The sequence below is a fragment of the Jaculus jaculus genome, chromosome 5 (genome assembly GCF_020740685.1).
Source record: "Jaculus jaculus isolate mJacJac1 chromosome 5, mJacJac1.mat.Y.cur, whole genome shotgun sequence".
Taxonomy (NCBI): Eukaryota; Metazoa; Chordata; class Mammalia; order Rodentia; family Dipodidae; genus Jaculus; species Jaculus jaculus.
The window spans coordinates 569,933-590,257 of NC_059106.1; the positions used below are offsets into that span (position 1 = coordinate 569,933).

The 20,325-nt window shown below is 36.4% G+C and overlaps 1 protein-coding gene across 6 annotated transcripts in view; it reads right to left on the bottom strand.

The window, feature by feature from the left end:
* Positions 1-20,325, bottom strand: part of Thsd7b (thrombospondin type 1 domain containing 7B) — a 797,324-nt gene that overhangs the window by 422,882 nt on the left and 354,117 nt on the right. For all 6 annotated transcript variants that reach the window (XM_045150956.1, XM_045150957.1, XM_045150953.1 and 3 more), the window contains one exon: positions 18,764-18,879. In XM_045150956.1, the coding sequence (XP_045006891.1) occupies positions 18,764-18,879 (116 nt within the window). The remainder of the gene's footprint in view (positions 1-18,763; positions 18,880-20,325) is intronic.

Consider the following 20,325-nt stretch of genomic DNA (forward strand, 5'->3'; position numbering starts at 1 on the left):
TCTAGTGCCAGAAGGTGTTACATGAGTGACTGGGGGAAAATGATCAACATCTGTCTAAGCAACTCATGGTCTAAGCTACTCAACAGCAATCAACCTGATGTGATGCTCACACAGTGCAATAGTGGCTCACAGCCATAGTGGGTTACCAACTGCTATTGATTTGGCTAATGGATCTGCTCAGTGGAACAGATCCCATACCTGGAATGGGGAAACAAGTCAGAACCATATCTAAAAATGAGCCTGCTCTCCAATATCAAGCTCCCACCAGAAGTCAGCTACAAGAGGGCCTACACCTATTAAGCTCTCTCTATAATAATAATGGGTATCCATGTATCTTGCACTGACTAGACTCTCAGTTGGAGAATTTGCTTCTCTTTTTCAGATGAATGTAGAAACTGAGGAGAGTATCAGTCAATCACACCCTGCCCCCCAGGTCACTAGCTGAAGCCACAGAGTTAGTGGGATTATGAGCAAGAGATTCTTTCTAGGTGAACCTTGTATCAGCACAAGGTTGAAGGAAACAGACACACAGAACACTCAACTCTTACCAAACCAGATATCCAGAGACACAGAGACTCACAAGACCTCCCGTCACTGAAATAGACCTAAGATGTACTCAACATGGCTCAGGGTAATTCACAGAAGAGGGGCCTGAAAGATTGTTAGAGCCATAAGTTTGGTCATTATGAACAGTGACATTGTCTCTTCCCCATAACTGATGGCCACCCTCACAATGCAACACCCACAGTCCACAAGATGGGATCACAGGGAGAAGGCAAATGATGGTTCCATCGTGGGTGTATACACACTATGTACATAACTAATAAAAAAAGGCTTTGCTAAGTGTTTGCTTGAATAGTTCAGCAAATTAATTCTTAGCCACTGATATCATTACTGTCATACTCTATGTTTCTTTCTTTTTTTCTCTCTCTCACTTTTTTTTTTTTTTGCAGTGTCCAATTTATAGCTCAGACTCACCTCAAAGTCATGGAAAGCCTTCTGCCTTAACCTTGGGAATGTTATGATTACAATTGTGAGCCACCTCTTTTTTCTTTAGTCCCAAATCAAGTGTTCTTCCAAGATTTCTACAAGGATATCATGCAAAGGATTCACTTTATATTCTCAACATTTAATTAGTATGTGAAATTACAAACATTATATATGTACATTAACACATTGTTAAATGCAATGTATTAATAGTCAATGCAATATATACAATGTAGTAAAGACCACACAGAACAATGAATCATATCATGAAAGTTCTTATTTTGTCTATATTGCCATTATTCCAAATGTACTAACTGAAATATTTTTTCCAGATGTGTTGAACACTTTATAGGGAGGAAGGAAATGGAGCAAGTAGTTTATAGGCTGGAAAATGAAATGAGGCATATTTAAGCTATATTTTCTATAAATTCTGAGAAACTTAGAATTGCTTATCATTCTATACCATTAAAGACCAAGGTAATACCTCCTGCTTTCATTTCAAAGGTTGAGCTGGATGACAGAATCATAGTAATAGGAAAGCCAGTTTTAGTCTGCACTAGGAGTCAATAGGAATCCTCATATGGTGGTATCTTTATCCCTCTATGTAAATCCTCCTAGTGTTACATCTTAAGTTTTGGTAGTAAACAAAGTAATTTTCTTTCAACATACTTTTCATATATCACAAGAATTAAGACCATGGATTCTTAAGTTAAAATTCTTGGATATAATTCTATCTTTGCCATACAAATCACCATAAACTTTAGGAGTTTAAATTTCCTCCTTTCTAAAATAAGATAACCTAGCACCTACTGTATATAAATATTATGAAGAGGCTAGGCATACAGAACTGTGCCAGATATATAGACTTATATCATAATTATATATATTTATTATTATTTATTATATATTTATATATGATATGTACTTATATATTTAGATATACTATATATATTTTTATATATTATATATACTTATACATGATATGTATTCAATATGTAATAACTTACCATAGCATATATAACTAAATTATGATGAAGATGACAAGACTCTGAAGGCCAGAAACTTTTTTAAGTGGATATTATGCAGTATAAAGTCCTCCATATATTGATATTATTCTATTTTTGTTTTGGTGCCTATAATTTCCATGGGTAGACTCTAAACTCTGGAGAGCTGGGATCTTCAGTTTCATAGTGGCTGGCTTGTGATGGGTGTTATGATTTGGATATGAAGTGATTGCCTCCACAAATGCTAATGTATTACAAGGTTGGTGATGCTATTTTTGGAGTTTATTAAAAATTTAGAAAGTTTGGTTTAACTATATGAAGTAAGTCAATGGTGGTGTGACCTTGTAGATGGGTATGCCTTATCCCCAGGCTCCTGTTTGATTCCTTGTCAGATTCCTAGATGGAATAACTTTGTTCCTCTTGGTCAACCCTTTCATAATGGTCTGTACTGTCATGGCCCATAAACAATAGAGCCAACCAGCCTTAGGCAGAAACCTCTGAAACCTGTGAGCTAAAATAAATCTTTCCTAGTTTTTCATTTGTACTGCCAGAGATTTTGTAACAGTGATTTAAAGTCTGACTTGATGAACATTCAATAATTGTTGAATGAAGATATAAGTGAATGCATAGGTCTTTCCCTGATCATTTATAATTCTGAAAATTTTGCTTTCTCTTATAAGAAGCTCTGACATTAATAGATTATTCAATAGATCCAAGCCAGTTTATATTCTCATTATGTTTCAAAGCTATCAACAGTGAATCTGACTAGAGTTCAGTGCCAACAATCACCACCATCCATCCTTACCTCCCATGACCAACCCATCGAAACCACCATTTGGGAAGTTATATTGATAATATTATTATTGCTGTGAACAGTACCTGCACAGAATGACACCTGACCAGAAGCAACTTGAGGACAGTGTTTATTCTGACTTACAGTTTCAAGGGAAGTGTCATGGTTGGGAATTCATGGTGTTAAGTCCATGAAGCAAAGATGGTCACATTGCAGTCAGTAAACAAGAACAAACAGGAAATTAGACTAGTATATTAAACACCAGTGACCCATTTTCTCCTGAAAGGCTTTACCACCTAAATATTACACAACCTTCCCAAATAGCTCCTGCTGCTGGGAACCAGAAGTTCAAATACATGAGCCTATGTAGAATGTTTTAAATTCAAACCACAACAGAAGTAGATAATAGAATAATGATTTATTCCAAAATAATGATCTACTGTGCTTGGATAACCAAAACTTTGAGCCCAGAACACTGATCCTCAAATAATATCGAAGGCAATCTTTCTCTTACTTGATGAAGCTAAATCTCACTTTCCTCCACAACAAATTTCAGATAAGGTTATCACTTCCAGAAGGAGTTTTTAAAAATTATAAAACAAGATGTGAAACTCACATATTTTCTGACTCAGCCTTTATATACCATGTGCAGGTTCCTCTGTCTCTACATGTATGGGTATGTGAATTGTTCTTTTTAGTCAGTGATTTGAAGCCCATAGATGACAGTTTGTCCCAATGCTTAATAATATTCCCAATTTAGTAGGAGGAATGATAAACACTTGGGTTTGCAGAGATTGCAATTAGAGTTCTGCAGGTGAAATTCATAAAGATACACTCTCCCACTCCATAGTGGATGAATGAATAAAATGTTCTTGATCAAAATTTGCCTAAACACTAATCCTTCCATGCAGTTTTACTTAAATTATGACACCTCTTACTGTCTCTATAAAAATTCAGTATTAGGGGATGGGGATATGCTCAATGGATAAAGCAATTTCCATGCAATTGTGAGAACCTGAGGTTAAATTTCTGGAAACCATTTAAGCCACATTGGGCAATGCATATAAGAAGTTATTAAGTATGGTAAAGTATAATTTGAAGAACATATCTTCAGAGCACCATTACTATTTTTCCCAACAAGAAGGAACTCTTGTGTTAGAATAAGAAATTCCATGATACTTCTGAGCAAATGTTTGTCTCCTCAGTCCAAACTCCTTCCTCCCACCTACTTTTTAGTTCTTTCTGGACCAAGGACACATGAATTTATAATTATGTACATTTTCAGCCCAGACAATTACCAGCTGAATCCTTCTTTACATCCTCAATGACATCAGGAGGCAAATATAAGCATATATTGCTAACAGGTGACAGGCACCGGCTCAGATAAATGAAGTAACTGCTCCAAAGTTACTCAGTGTATTCTAATAAGAGCAGAATTAGAATCTAGTTATATTTGATTTTATGTTCTATTTCTATCCACATTAAGAGTCATGGCTCATCTTGCTTGACTAATCTTGACAGATTTGAATTTTAATGCTTGTAAAGTATGCTTTGCACCTTACAGACTACACATTGCTTTGCACATGTGAAGTTCTATAGCCTGTCTGGACATAATAATAACAAACAAAAACCTGTCTTATTCATCCTGCTCCATAGGTATACTCTTTCCAGGAAGCTCTGCAGACACGGCATTCATAGGGAGAAGTACTAAGTCAAGCAGGCTAGTGTTTAAACTTTCTATATTGTTTTTTTTCCTGATGCCCCTTTGAAGTTATATAATGGAAAACTAGACAGCTTTAACTCTTAGCAGTAAGAGGCAATGAGATGAACATAGTTTTGTTTCATCTCACTGCCTCTTATCAACATTCTCATAGCTTGGGCCTAGAGAGATGGTTTAGCAATTAAAGTGCTTGCCTGTTAAGCCTAAAGACCCAGGTTCAATTCCCCAGTACCCATGTAAGTCAAATGCACAAGGGGTCATAAGTGTCTGGAGTTTGTTTGCAATGGCTAGAGGCCCTGGCATGCCCAATATCTCTTTCTCAAATAAAATAAAATATTTTAAAAATTATAATAGCTGTAATTTATGATAGGATTGTTTTAATACTTTGCATTTTATTTTCTTATAATTTTATTTTAAAAATAATAGTATATATCACAGGTTAAAATGTGATATTTGGATATATGTATACATAGTAGAATGTTTAAATCATGTAATTTGTTTATTTATTAACCCACCTGACCATAATAAATGATGTGTATTTCAAAATTGGTATTAGTGTAGTTTCAAATGTTTTCATTAACCTATTTAATTCTCTTCTCAACCTTATTTGTAAAGCACTATTATTATTCAATTTTCTGTGTGAGGAAATAGAAGCTTAAACATATAGCCCCAAATTGCAAACTAAGAAGCGTTCAAAACATGCAGGATCCTATGACCTAGCTATTTATACAACCTCAACATTTACTGAGCCATGCATGGATTCCAGGCACTGTGACCTAAGGTTTCAGGGTTATAGGATAGGTAAAGACTGGTAAGTGAAATGGACCCATGACCCTGTATAGTGCAGTCCAATGAGGGATAATAGAAGCACTGAGTATGGGATGTTGTCTGTAGCAAGATGTAACAGAAAGTTATAAGAAAAATCCAATTTCTCTCTTTAGACTGTATTTATCATCATCTCGCTTATTTACCTAAATCATCACAAAGTGTGAGCTCTTCATTCCCCCACAGAACTTGTCCTAACCCTATGCCTACAAATAACTACTTCCTTTTTTTTTTTTTTTTTTTTTTGGTTTTTTGAGGTATGGTCTCACTCTAGCCCAGGCTGACCTGGAAGTCACTATGGAGTCTTAGGGTGGCCTCGAACTCACGGCAATCTTCCTGCCCCTGCCTCCTGAGTGCTGGGATTAAAGGTGTGTACCACCACGCCCAGCTAACTACTTCCTTTTATATCCCACAACCTGTCTGAATTGCTTGCATTGATAACTACTGGGAAAGGTGTTTTGTTTTTCTCTGAAGATTATGAGCTTCCTGAGTGTTGAAATCCTTTTCAGTCTCCATTCCCCAAAGTACCCAGTAAAAAGGAAGATAGAGCACAACTCAGCTAATTCATGTCACATACAGATAAATTCCTCCTGAATCTGCTGAAGCAACCCTAAAAGACTACTAAAAAGGAAGATGGTCTACTTTGGTAACTGAAATTGACTCATATGTTGCAATAACATATGACATGTATAATATATAAGACTTAAAGAGTCAGATCTGTTTTCTACATAACGTGGTTCAAAGAGAAACACATACCATCTAGTTTAAATCTTTTAAATTACTCATTATTCCCATTGGCCAACATCTGTTCATTATCGTTTGTAAACATCAGAGAAATATCTCATGGAAGCACAGCCAAATAAATTGATAATACCTCAAGATCTTTCCTATTCACATTTTAATGGAAATCATCTGAGGTAGAGGTTACTGTTCTCTATAGGATGGCTATAAAAATTCAATGCAAGGATTAATAGAGATTTCTTTTTTTTCATAAAATTCAAGACTATATGATTAATGTGAAAATGTATAGCCGTGAGTAATCTTTTGGTAGCCATGAGTGCAAACCTTATAAAAATTTTGTCAGGTTTCTGAATCTTATAACAACCCTTGGACTCAGACTATGCAGTTAGAGCCAAGATCTCCAAATCCACATTTTTAAACAAACAGCCTTAATGATTTTCAGACACACTGGAGATTTGAAAACCACTGCACTAGAGAAATGTTTAACCATTGACCAGCAGCTATTTTAAGAGAGGTGTAATGAGAACTTACTATAATTATTATTTTTATATTTTTAAAATATATTTATTTTTTATTTGGAGAGTGAGAGCGAGAGTGAGAGAGAGACAATAGGCACACCAGGGCCTCAGCTGCTGAACTACAGATACTTGTGCCACCTAGTGGGCATGTGTGATCTTGTGCTTGCCTCACCTTTGTGTGTCTGGCTTACATGGGATCTAGAGAGTTAAATATGGGTCCCTAGGCTTTGCAGGCATCTCTCCAACCCTACTATAATTCTTATAATCAAGTCTATTTTGGGTTTTTAAGCATCAGAAAATTTAAGCTACATTAAGAATAAAAGGGCATAATTTGATTTTATAATAAGTCTGCACATATCAAAAAAAAAAAAGAAAATAGATTTCATATGAGCAATTTGAGAACAAGAAATGCAAACATTAGTAGAAGTTCCTTGGTTTATTCAAAGACATGTGGCTTCCCTGGTATTTGAAACTTTACACTGTCAAGTAGAAACATAACCTGGAATGGCTGTACAGACCAAGTCCCTCCTCTACAAGGCATAACTGCTTGCAACATCAAAGAAACTTCTCTTCAGCTTATTTGTTCAAATGACTGATAAAGAACAGCTTGTGGCCCAGTCAGTATTTTTCTGTTAGGTCCCTTGGTGTCTCAGGGCCTGTTGAAACAGCCTTGCACATAGTTGGGAAAGGAAGGAAACAGTAGTTCCTAAAGGCAGCAGGGACCCATGCTGCAGCATGCCTCAGGTGGCCTGGGATGCAATGTGGCCTCTATAAAATGCTTAAACTCAGCTCTTAAAGGAATTCCTACTGCCATGCCTCCATCAGACCTGTGTATTAACCTGCAGAGAGTGATAGTAGCAGTTTTCTAATGCAACAACTACTCTTCATTTCATAGCCTCAGGCAGGGGAAAGAGATGTTGCAAACCAGGTATAAATACAGAGAAGGCAGAAGCTATAGAGCGACCCTTTCATGTAGAAAAGAGACAATGAGGAAAGAAAACACTTGCCATGAGCATGACCTGGGCCAGAGAGAGATACTTCAAACAAAGCACACAGTTTGGGTGTACAATAATTCCTACCAAAATATCTTAGCTGTGATTCCCATCAATGACCTGTCTCAGAAGGAGCATTGTCTATTATATAAACCAGTGAACAAATAAATTCAAGTAAATAATAAAAAATAAAATAAAACATAGATTTGGCAGATGGAATTTTGCTTTATACATCTGAAACTCAATGTTATGCCTTCTTAGTTGACAACTAAAAGTTGTTTTAAAGCCCTATTAATTTTTCCACTCTATATCCAGGTTAACTTATCAAAATTAAGTCCTACAATACCCTACATGGATATGCATAATGATTTATTGTTAGTACTGGTAGCAAAAATCTGTGATTTTACTTTTGCATGTGAGAATTTTTTTTTTCTTTTCAATGCTTTTGTTCTGGTTGATTTTATTCTTATATTTGTAGATTTCCCTGTGGGTAATACAATATTTTTATTTATTTATAGACATATATTTAGTTGCTTTTCAGAAATCAAGGTATACTTGGTAATTAAGAGTATATTGTTATACTTGCCAAATACTTCCTATGAAGGAATAGAATAAGTAAGTTTTGATTTACCTAGACTGTTACTTTACATTTATTAAACAATACTGTGCAATTGAAAATAATAAATAATTATATTCAATTTCCATAGCTTTGGTCCCATTTTAATATGATTCTAAATTAGAGTGTGACTTTCAGAGGTTTGAGCTCATTGGATCTGATGGGAGATTTATAAGCTATTTACTTTTTATATTTTTATATATTTTTTATTTATTTTATATATTTATATTACTATAATAAAACCTAGAGTTAGAGATGGGGCTAATTGTTGGGGTCTTAATATAACAATTTGAAAGTCCAGATAAGAATATCACATAATTTATTTATGATAATAAGTCAAGCAGACATTAAATTTATGCTCAAAGTTAAGTAGATTACTTGTGATCTGGACAACTTTTAAATATTTTCCAATAGAAATATGAACACTGGAGATTCTTCTAAGTGCTTGATGTTGCTTCCAAATTAAGTTGCTACATAAAGAAGGTTCAAATGGAGTAGCTAAATGGCATGTTTTCAATGATAAGGAATCAAATATACAAACCAAGTTGCTATAATGATGGAATGACTTTCACTTGACATTATCAAGTTGAATTTAATTTGCTGTTATCTAAATTGTGCTTATCATATCTTTACATGGAGACTTTATGGATAGTAGGCAAAGTAGAAATGAGGATTATCTAAATATGGTCACACATTCTACTGGAAGTGTACTTATTGCTAACTTGAGCCAACAGTACCCTCTGCTGAATGAGCACATATATTACCCACTGGTGAATGGCAACATTGTCACTGCATTGATACTGCATTGTGCTCATTTTAGCACTTCACATTGTGTCATGTGCTTCTTTTTAACTTTTTCATATGCAGTAGAAAGCTAAGAAGTTGACCTTAGCTTTTAGATATAGCAGGTCATAGTTAGCTTCAGATGCTTGCCATTTCTCAGCTATCCTTTGAAATTTAGTTAATATCTTAAAGACTCACAGGAATTATTTGTAACATAGAGATAGCATGTTATAGTGTAAGACTATACACCTAGGCTCAGAATGATGATTCCTTCCTTGCATTCTATTATATGCTACAGCTCTTCCAAGTTATAGGATACCTGAATATTCAAGGATAAGCCACACATATTATGAGTTTAAAGAAGATGCTTAGACAGGTGAGTGTGCACCTATGTGTGTTGAGAGAGGAAAAATTTCTGAATTAAAAAAACAATAAGGATTTCCTAAATATATATTGAATTTCATTCTATATATAAGGACCAATAAGATGATATACATAGACTTGGACTCCGAGTAAATAGTCATGCCTTTTCCACAGCTAGCTTTTCCTCCATTCCAAATCCAAAACAGCTGAGAGTTAGTCAAAGCAGGAGATCATAGTACACATAGAATATCACACAGGATTTTCTCCATGATCACAGTGCATGTTAGATAGCTAAAACTCTCTGCTCAGATGAGCACTACTGTAAACAGGATCAAATACATACATTGCCTGAGAGTTGTATCCTACAGAAAGTAATCAGCCCTACATGAATGTTTCTTTTTTCCAAAGTCATGACTTCCACAACCTTCTTACAGGAGAGTTGGAGAGAGGTGATGACAGCCATGTTTTCAAGCTTAGAGACTCTGTCTTTCACATAGTAACTCTATTAGTGATGGGTTCTAGAGAAATTTTTAAAAGCTCTATTTGAGTTTTGTTTTCTGTTGTGTTATTTTGCATCATGTCCATCTCTTTTCTGAGTTATGATTTCAGTCCAAGGTCTGATTTTCTTGGTGCTTCCTGGAATTCATTCTTGCATTTGATCAAGTCTTCATTAAGCTTAATCAATTGGCTATTGAGATTTTCCATTTCTTGACTCACCTTTAATTTATTTATATCTCTTCTGAGCTTCTAAGGTTTTGTTTTGTTTTGGTTTGTTTTTTCAATTGGGCTAAGCTCAGTGTCAAAAGCTGAGTGCTGTAAGAGATGATTCTGCTCACTTTCATTTATGTGATTGTTGGTGTTTTGATGGCTTACTTCTAGTTCACCAATTCTTTTGATTAAGGTCACATTCCTTGTGTTTTCATGATGGGATTCAATTTTTGTTGATTTACCTATGATTTCAGTGAAGGATTCCAATGTGGGGCTGAACAGTCTTGGAGGAGATCTCTCAGTTTTCTGACTTTCTTTTTATTTTATTTATTTATTTATTTATTTATTTGCACTGTGTTCTACTCATCTTGGAGAAATTTTTTATCCTACAGAGGGGAAAACAAATATTTATCCTTGTAAAATCTTCAATGAGTGCTCTGTATTAAATGTGAACTATATTGGTATACAGTGCAGTTATAACTGCAGATGCACAGATTATGGACATTTCAAGCATATAAAAGGTTCCTGGGAAACTGGGAGGTGGGAAACTAAGAATTCTGGCCTTCTCACTCTATTTGCATGCACTCTGCATCACAGCAGGATTAGGGGTTTATCAATCTTGTTTATCCTTTCAAAGAACCAACTCTTTGTTTCATTAATTCTTGGATTGTTCTTTTCGTTTCTATTTCATTAATTTCTGCCCTAATCTTTATTATTTCTTCCCATCTACTGATTTTTGGTTTGCCTTGTTCTTCTTTTTCCAAGGCTTTAAGGCGAAGCATTAGGTCGTTTACTTGCGACCTTTCTAATTTCTTAATATAGGCACTTAAGGCTATAAATTTACCTCTTAGAACTGCCTTCATTGTGTCCCAGAGATTTTGGTATGTTGTGTTCTCATTATCATTTGACTCTATAAAGTTTTTGATTTCCTTTTGGATTTCTTCATTGACCCATTCATCATTTAGTAGTGCATTGTTTAGTTTCCATGATTTTGTGTATGTTCTATAGCCTGTCTTGCTACTGATTTGTAGTTTAATTCCATTGTGGTCAGATAGAATGCAGGGAATTATTTCAATTTTCATGAATTTGTTAAGGTTTGCTTTGTGTCCTAAGATATGGTCTATTTTAGAGAATGTTCCATGTGCTGCTGAAAAGAATGTATATTCTGCAGCCTTTGGATGAAATGTCCTGTATATATCTGTTAAGTCCATTCCTTCTATGACCTCATTTAGTCCAGAAGCCTCTCTGTTTATTGTTTCCCGGGATGACCTGTCAATTGATGAGAATGGGGTGTTAAAGTCACCCACCACCACTGTGTTTGGTGTTATCTGTGATCTTAGTTCTAATAGTGTTTGTTTGATGAATTTGGGAGCCCCCATGTTAGGTGCATATATGTTTAGGATTGTAATGTCCTCCTGTTAGAGTGTGCCCTTAATCAATATAAAGTGACCTTCCTTATCTTTCTTGACTAATGTTGGACTAAAGTTTACCCTGTCCGATATTGGGATAGCAACCCCTGCTTGTTTTCTAGGCCCATTTGCTTGAAACACTGTCTTCCAACATTTCACCCTAAGATAATATCTATCCTTTGTAGAAAGGTGAGTTTCTTGGAGACAACAAATTGTAGGATCCTGCTTTTTAACCCAGTATGCAAATCTATGTCTTTTCGTTGGGGCATTGAGGCCATTGATATTAAGAGATATTATTGAAAGGTGTGTATTTATGTTTGCCTTTTTTTTTTTTTTTGTGGTTCTGGTTCTACCTGTACTCTCTTCTGTTAACTAGTATTTGAGTATTGCTTGTTTTTTCTAGGTTCCTTATATGTGTGCTTTTCCTTTTCTTCAGCATGGAGGATTCTATCAAATATTTTCTGTAGAGCTGGTTTTGTCTTCAAATACTCCTTGAACCTGCTTTTGTCATGGAATGTCCTTATTTCTCCATCTATTTGAATGGATAACTTTGCAGGATAAAGTAACCTTGGTTGACAGTTGTTATCTTTCAGAACTTGGAATATATCACCTCAAGCCCTTCTGGCTTTTAAAGTTTGTGTTGAATAATCTGCTGTTATCCTGATGGGCTTACTTTTGTAGGTAACTTGATTTTTCTGTCTAACTGCTTTCAATATTTTTTCTTTGGTGTGTGTGTTTGGAAGTTTGATTATAATATGGCGAGGAGAGGTTCTTTCCAGGTTTTGTCTGGCTGGGGTTCTAAAGGCTTCCTGTACCTGTATTGGCACCTCTTTCCCAATTTGGGGGAAATTTTCTTCTATGATTTTGTTGAAGATACCTACTATGCCTTTTGAGTGAAATTCTTCTCCTTCTACTATGCCCTGAATTCTAATATTTGATCTTTTCATAGTGTCCTGAATATCTTGAAATTCCCACTCATACTTTTCTATAAGTTTGTCTTTCTCTTTGTTGGCCTGTATTAGATCTGCCACCTGGTCTTCTAGCTTAGATATTCTGTCCTCTCCTTCATCCATTCTACTGGTGAGATTTTCTACAGAGTTTTTTATTTCATTAACTGTGTTCTTCATTGCTAGTAATTCTGACTGGTTTTTCTTTATTATTTCTATTTCCTTATTTATGTCTTGTATTGCCTTCTTTATTTCATGAAATTGGTGTCCTGCATCTTCTTTGATTCCTTTGATTTCCTCTTTAAGTTCCTCTTTGACTCCTTTGATTTGTTCTCTGACTTCTTTGAACATATTTACAATCATTCTTTTGAAATCTTTCTCAGGCATTTCCTCTAACTTGTTCTCACTGGAGGTCATTTCTGATGCATTAATACTTTTAGGTGGATTTATATCATCTTGCTTTTTAGTGTTTCTTGTGTTATAATGTATATACTTTTGCATCTTGGATTAAGTTAATTCTTGGATTTTCTAGCCAGCTGGGTATTCTTAGTTGTATCAATTGATTTGATGTTATATATTTTCAGGGTAGGAGCTTAAAGTGTTAGGTGTGGCTCTTAAGATTCTCAGAGTATCTGCAAAGGTGCTCCTAGGGGTTGAGTTTCCCTGCTATGGGAGTATTCAAGTAGGCTGAATGGAATAAAACACCGGTAGATTCTAAAAGTTAACTAAACACTGTACCCATTCAGTCAAAAACAGCCCCAAGTATGTATGCAAGAGTAGTTATTATAACAACCAGATCCTCTATCAACACAGAGGTTAAGATTTCTGGTCTGTTGAGGGATCCCAGTCAGCTTGTGACCAAGTGAGACCCTTTCCTGGTGCAAACCCAGTTACCTTGGATGAGTTTGGTCTCAGTCAAGTTGCTGCCTAGGTCGTCGGGTTGCTGTTCTGATTTCTGGAGCTGGGCACTGGCTTTTCCTGCGGGGCAAACCAAGCCTGGCAACTGTGGCCCTGCAGATCAGCACCCCCACTGCTGGAACTGCTGCTGCTTCTGGGTCTGCTGTTGTTGCCACTCCTGGCTCTGCCGCTGCAGCCACTCCTGGGTCTGCTGCTGCTGGGGCCGCTGGTACTGTTTCCGGAGCTGCTAATGTTGCTGCGGAACTCTGCTCCTGTTTGGGTCCCACTGTCGGCTCAAATTGGCATGGCCAGGTCCCAGGATGATGCTCTGTTCGCTGGAGCTGGGCTCATGCAGTGGGGGAGGGGAGAGAGCCGCAGCTGCTCTGGTTCGCTCGCTGCTCCACGTGTTCTTCTACTTCGCGGTCTGCTCCTCCGCTGCCGCTCTCCCTTCATGATTCCTGAGTTGCGGAGAGCGCGGTGTGAGGGGAAGCTCCGGCACCTGGCTTTTCCTGTGGCTGGAGCCAAGCCTAGCAGCTTTCTGGTGCGCCCCGCCGCCGCCGCATTTGGCGGAGCTGCCGGGCCGCTTTTGCCAGCCTCTTGTCAGGTATTTTTAAATAAAGAAAATTGCAATGTCCTGTTAATTAAATGGAGGAGGCAACTGACCTGATTCTAGACCAGCCAGCCTTAATACAGAAGTAATTTTTGCCTTAGTTATGCCCAATAAAATCTTTTCCTAGTGTGTTAGAGGTATTGATAACATAAAATTGTTTTTATCTAGACTACTTTCTTGTCAGTAATAGGAGTAATCAATTTGGTGTATTTTCTGATAATAGTCTTATAAAAAGATGGTTAATTATGGGGTGAAATGAGTTATTTGAAGAAACTGGGAAAGAAGTTTTTCAATGTTGGACATAGAATGCTTGTTAAAAATGTGTTTTGAGTGGTACTTAGATCAAAATGTTAAAGTATGTGGATAAAGATGTGCATGTATAGGAGAGAATTTTCAAGCTAAACATAAACACCATACCAAAAGTTAAAGATTTTTTAACTGTTTACAGACTTTTAAGGAACAAAAAATTAATTTTCAGGCTAAACTATGTTGGAATAGCTTGCTTAAATTTTACCAAATTTAAGTCATGTGTAAAACATAAAATTGTTTTATGTTAACAAAAATTTCTATGGCACATAAAATCAATAAATATCAAGTTTAAGCTAAAATTGTTTGTCAAATGGTATTTTGTCTTTCAAAGCAGATTTGTCAAGGGTTGTATTATAATTTATCTGGCTGTTTTGGCTCAACTAAGACCAGATTCTGTTCTCATATGCTAAGTAACTGTCTTGTTTCTGGCATCTTACATCTAGTGCTTATAACAAAATTAATTCTTAAGGTACATTCCCTACTTTAGGGTATAGCTGCATGCTCAAAACAATGGTCCTCATCTGAGAAAAAATTATTTCAAGTTCTGTGGTTCTGTTTCCAGTGTTCCCTGGATAATTGGTACCTACACAGGTACTTAAACTAATCAAAGATGTTTACAAATACAGGTGCTCAGACTTTGTACTGTCTTACCTGGCTTTGCAGGCAAATGCCTTAACTGCTAAGGCTTCCCTCCAGCACACCCAACAATGCCTTTTTAAAATCACATATTAAAATGTATGTGAAGCCATATTATAAAAGATTAAGCTCTAATGACTATTTCTCATCCTTCAACACTTGCAAGAATCAATAATGGAGAGTTTTAAAACTATAGATGTCATTTCAGCATGAAGAGATTTTGCCTGAGGTGGGATTGGATGATGTCCAGACATCAGTGCATTGACGAATCTCTATGGGGCTGAGAAATGTTGCAATACCAAAGTATGGCTGTTATTAATGGAACAATATTGGATCCTCTACTCAGACACTTGCTTTACAGGCTAGAGAAAGAATAGGAAAAAGTAGCAAGTAAAGTGCCAAGAAATACTTCTTAATCAATGATTAATTTATTGTGAGACTTAATAATTTAAGTGGCCACAATAGGGAAGTAACTTTGATTTCCATAGAAAAATGTGGTACTATAATTGTTGATGTTTTAAGGAGAGACTCAGATAAGGAAGAATAAGAAAAAAATAAGTGTGGTTAGCTACTAGCCAGACAGAATTTATGGCTTGAAAATGTCTTTTAGTCTTTAGGATTTAACTCATAAATCCATTCATGATAAAATAAAACCTGACATTGATCATACATGGCTGAGATAGAAATCACAGCTGATATATTTGGTTCTTAGAAGTACCCTGTTTTTTCAGGGGATTAGAAGGGATTAGGTTTGGGAGTCTTATAATCCAGTGATTTAGTAATCATACTACAAATCTATTAAACCAGAATGCCTGCCAATAGGATTAGGCATCAACATTTTTTTTAGAGATCTTCAGGCAATTTTGTCATAAAATCAAACTTGTGGACTACAGATGGAATCACCTTGAAGTCTGGTAATCCAAACTATGAAAGGGGTTTAATTGTCCTTATCAGTCAATGTGAAAACATACTAGGGCTCACCCTCCTCCTGGGATGTTTTCCCTGATTTTACAATAAGGTTAGATTGCTATTCATCCCACCACACTCTACTTGTGTCTTCTTCTTGTCTGCCTTCAATCTACTTTTCTCACCTTATAATTTTTAGGTGACAGCCTCTTCGAAAGCATTAACAAACCCCACCCCACTGAGAATTTGCAACTGGTTGGGAACTGGCTGGGAGTTTAGAAAGATAAAACTCCAGACCTATTCCTGTTTACTGAATTAGAATTTGGATGTAATAAAATCCTCAAGAGAGATGTATACATATTCAAGTTTGGAAAGTACTAACCTAAAGCACAATTCCACTAAGCTTCAGTTGGAGGGCAATCTCAAGAGAGAAAATTCTTAGTTTAATTCAAATCTACACATTTACATCTCTATAGAGTGCCACACAGCAGGTGCCAAGAGTACTAGCTAGTAGTACCAAGTGTTTTAAGGGTTTTCCTTATAATTTGTTAAGCCTGTTTTACAAATGAGAAAACTGAAGAAAAGATATCAGTGATATATATGTGACAGCATACATGGAAATGCATCTCCAGCCACCTGCACTGAAGCTCCCAGTCCTCAAATTAAATCTCCTGAGCTAGAAGAAACATGTTATGGGAGTTGAAGTAGGTCCAATCTGTAGGCCTGCAGCTAGAACAAAGGATTGTTCATAAACCAGCAGGCCTAACAAAATGGCCAGGGAATGTCATTTAGGCTTTGTCCACTGTCTACCTCTTCTCTCACTGTTACTGAACCAAAAATTTTAAACTTATTTTTATTTTTATTTATTTGTTTGAGAGAGAGAGGAGAGAAAGAGGGAGGGAGGGAAGAAGGGAGGGGCGAGAGGGAGGGAGGGAGAGAGAGAGAGAGAGAGAGAGAGAGAGAGAGAGAGAGAAGAGAGAGAGAGAGAGAGAGACTATGGGTACACCAGGGCTTCCAGCCACTGCAAACCAACTCCAAATTCATGCACCACCTTGTGCATCTGGCTTTTCATTGGTACTGAGGAACCAAACCTGGATCCTTAGGTCACAGGCATATGCCTTAACTGCTAAGCCATCTCTCCAGCCCTGAAAATTATTTATTTTCTTATTTATCTAAAAAGCAGAGAGACAGAGACAGATAGAGAGAATGGGTATGCCAGGACCTCCACCTGCTGCAAATGAACTCCAGGTGCAAGGGCCACTTTATGCATCTGGATTTACATAGGTACTGGACAACTGAAATCAGGTGGTTAGGCTTTGCATGTGGGTGCCTTTACTGTTAAGCCATCTCCCTAGCCCCATGAAACAAAAATTTAACATAAATCTGGACATCTGCATTTAATAATACTTTCAAGTTATTCATTGTATTTGAGAGCCATAGTTGTAAAAGGACTATTCCTTTGAAAATAATCTCTATCTCATAGTGTGTTCTAAATTCTAACCTACAACTATACAATAATATCTTGTTCCCAATGTATGATTTAAACAGAAAAATAAGCTGGATTGAAGCGAAAATCTATAAAAAAATGAAATTGAAATTTTTCTCCAATAGGTCCCTGGCTGCTAAATTATGAAAAGAATTATCTAGCCTTGAAACATTTGAAACAAAAAGATACTACAGATGCTTACAGCTATTTCATTACAATACCTGCTTTTTGTTGTTGGTGTTTGTTTTTTCAACAGGATCTTGTTTTTCGGTAGGGTCTTGCTCTAGCCCAGGCTGACCTGGAATTCACTATGTAGTCTCAGAGTGGCCTAGAACTCATGGCAATCCTCCTACCTCTGCCTCTCGTGTGCTGGGATTAAAAGTATGTGCCACCACGCCCAGTTACAATACCTGCCATTTAAACCACTAATTAAACCTCTGAAAATTGGAGTAAAATTTAAAGTTATGTAAATAATAGTTATGTTTTATATTCCTGTGATTCTTTCAACCTCAGCCAAAGTTAGACCAACAAGACCCTCAGTAAGCAAAGAGAATTTTCTTGCATGTGGAATACACAAAATAACATGATTGAAATAATCTGACACCACCAGAGATTGACTCAACTTTGAAAATCTTTCCCTCTAAGTATCAGGGAGTATTCTTTGATAACCTAAATAGCAAGTTTAATTTGTTAGGAGGGAGAGGCTTAAGAGGTCATAACTACCTTGATGATAAGTGGATGAGACCCATTCAACTCTAAGCACTATGGCTAATACTCTTACTGTCTTTTCTTTTGCTAACTTTGTCTTTTCTTACTGTGGCAGGGACCAAGGCCAGAGGCATAATGCTAGGGGAAGAAGCAAGATGTCAACCTAAATTCTCATATTAAAAGGTTCAGAAATACAAGCATTTTATTCCATGTGAGGTAGATCAACAGGAATTGAACTAAGCTTCAGAAAAAATACCTAGTTCAATGTATTCATCTAAGACTTAGATCTTCAGTGTCCTGGGTCTTAACCCTCTAAGTACACCCAGGTGTATAAAGCATGAGAAAGAAAGAAAGGGAATTTTGCATTTCCAATTCCTGAGCATGTTTAACATTCATTGTTATGTTTTTTTTTTTTCCTTGCTGTCCCTTAGTGATTTAAACATAGTAACTAAGCTCTATATTCTAATAAAGTATGTACACCAAGGTCAAACACCTATGTAGCAGATGTGGTGATAAAATTTTGGAAGATATCCTGTTAGACTGGGTGTTAAAAAGGGCCCCGTGAGCTAGTAGGAGATGTGCTTTTGTAAAGTGTACAAATGAAATTATGCCATATACTAACAACATATTTTTCTAAGTTCTGAAGTATTAGTAATAGGAGACTTACACTTCTATGCACTTTGCTTCTAATGTGACAGAACAATAAGAAAGAATACCTACATTCTACAGTCCCCCGCTTCCTCAGTATTAGGAAAACACCGAGATGGTTAGAAAAGAAAGTGTGGGGAAGACAGCATGTACCTACCTGGTTGGCACAACCTGGGACAAGGTGTCCACTCACTGAATGCAGTCACAACACAGTTTTTTTTGCATGGGAGAAAGCAGGATTGAATAGTTTCAGGCCTTGTTGAATCTGGACATCTGTTAAGGTGAAGAGACACATCAATACATCCTGATGAGTACAAATGGATTAGCACAGAACTGTCAGATTTTAGGTTATGAAACACTGAGTTACTCTTTTTTCTCTTATATACAATGGAAGAAAAACAAGGGAGGTGATGCTACTTGCATCAGAGCACCTGGCCAGACGTAAAGCTGAAGTTGACTTCAGTTCTCTTCCTATAGATACCAATACACTTTTCACTATACCAGGAAAAAGAAAATGCTAAACAACTACCATACCATCAATGTGAACTCAAATAAGATTTGATTTCTTTCAAGAATGAATAAATATGAAACATTTTCAGGGAAACATATCAAATTTGATATCCTACTGTTGAAAGAGGAACATAAAAGATTATACATAACGATATACAATATATTATTATAATATATATGCATACAAAAATAATCTAAGGCTAGTTAAAATAGTGTGCATCTTTGATTATTAAAATATTCTGAACTACTTTAAATAATTAGTATGTTTTCCATGGAACACATGGGCTGATGAGGTGACTGGGAAATCTCTCAGTGGACAAAGTGCTCACTACCAAGTATGAGAACAGGCTTTGGGAGCCCTAGCACCTGGATAAATGCCAGGAGGGTATGGCAATCTGTAATCTTAGTGCTCTGGAGAATGAGACAGGGATCCTTGGGCCAAGATGTCTAGCTATTCTAGTCAAATTAGAGACCCTGCCTGAGTAAATAACATGGAGAAAAATAAGCAAAGACACCCATTATCAACTTTAGGCATCCAGAGGCACACATGTTAATTCCCCACACAATACAAAAAAAAAAACATATACAGAAACATACACATAGCACATGCAATGATACACTGCTGATGAGAAATTCTTAATATCAAGACAGACACGTAAATGCATTTATTCTACTCATAATTTAATTAATACTCATGTTTTATAATGAGACAACTTAGTCATTTATGGGAAGAAATAAGGTCCCATGCAAGAGCAATGAGCGTCTTTATTCATTTTTTGCTTGGTTGAAAGGTTGTGAGTACAGTGGGTTAAAAGTCACATTCATCATCTCCTACAACAAAAATACCTGGAGGAAAATACAGAACCACTTCAGAATATATGTAGGGGGTTCTGTACCGAAGCCCATGGGTTTCTCATAATACATAGAGATACTGTGTATTTAAAGCTTCATAACATGTCAGTATATTGAGCAGCCATGCTCAGTTGCATGCTTTGCCTACTTTCTTTAATTTAATTTAAAATTATTTATTTGATAGAGAAAGAGGAACACAGAGAGAGAATGAGAAAGAGAATGGGTGCGCCAGGGCTTCCAGCCACTGCAAATGAACTCCAGACACGTGCACCCCCTTGCGCACCTGGCTAACATGGGTCTTGGGGAATCAAACCTGGGTCTTTGGCTTTGCAAACAAATGCCTTAACCACTAATCCA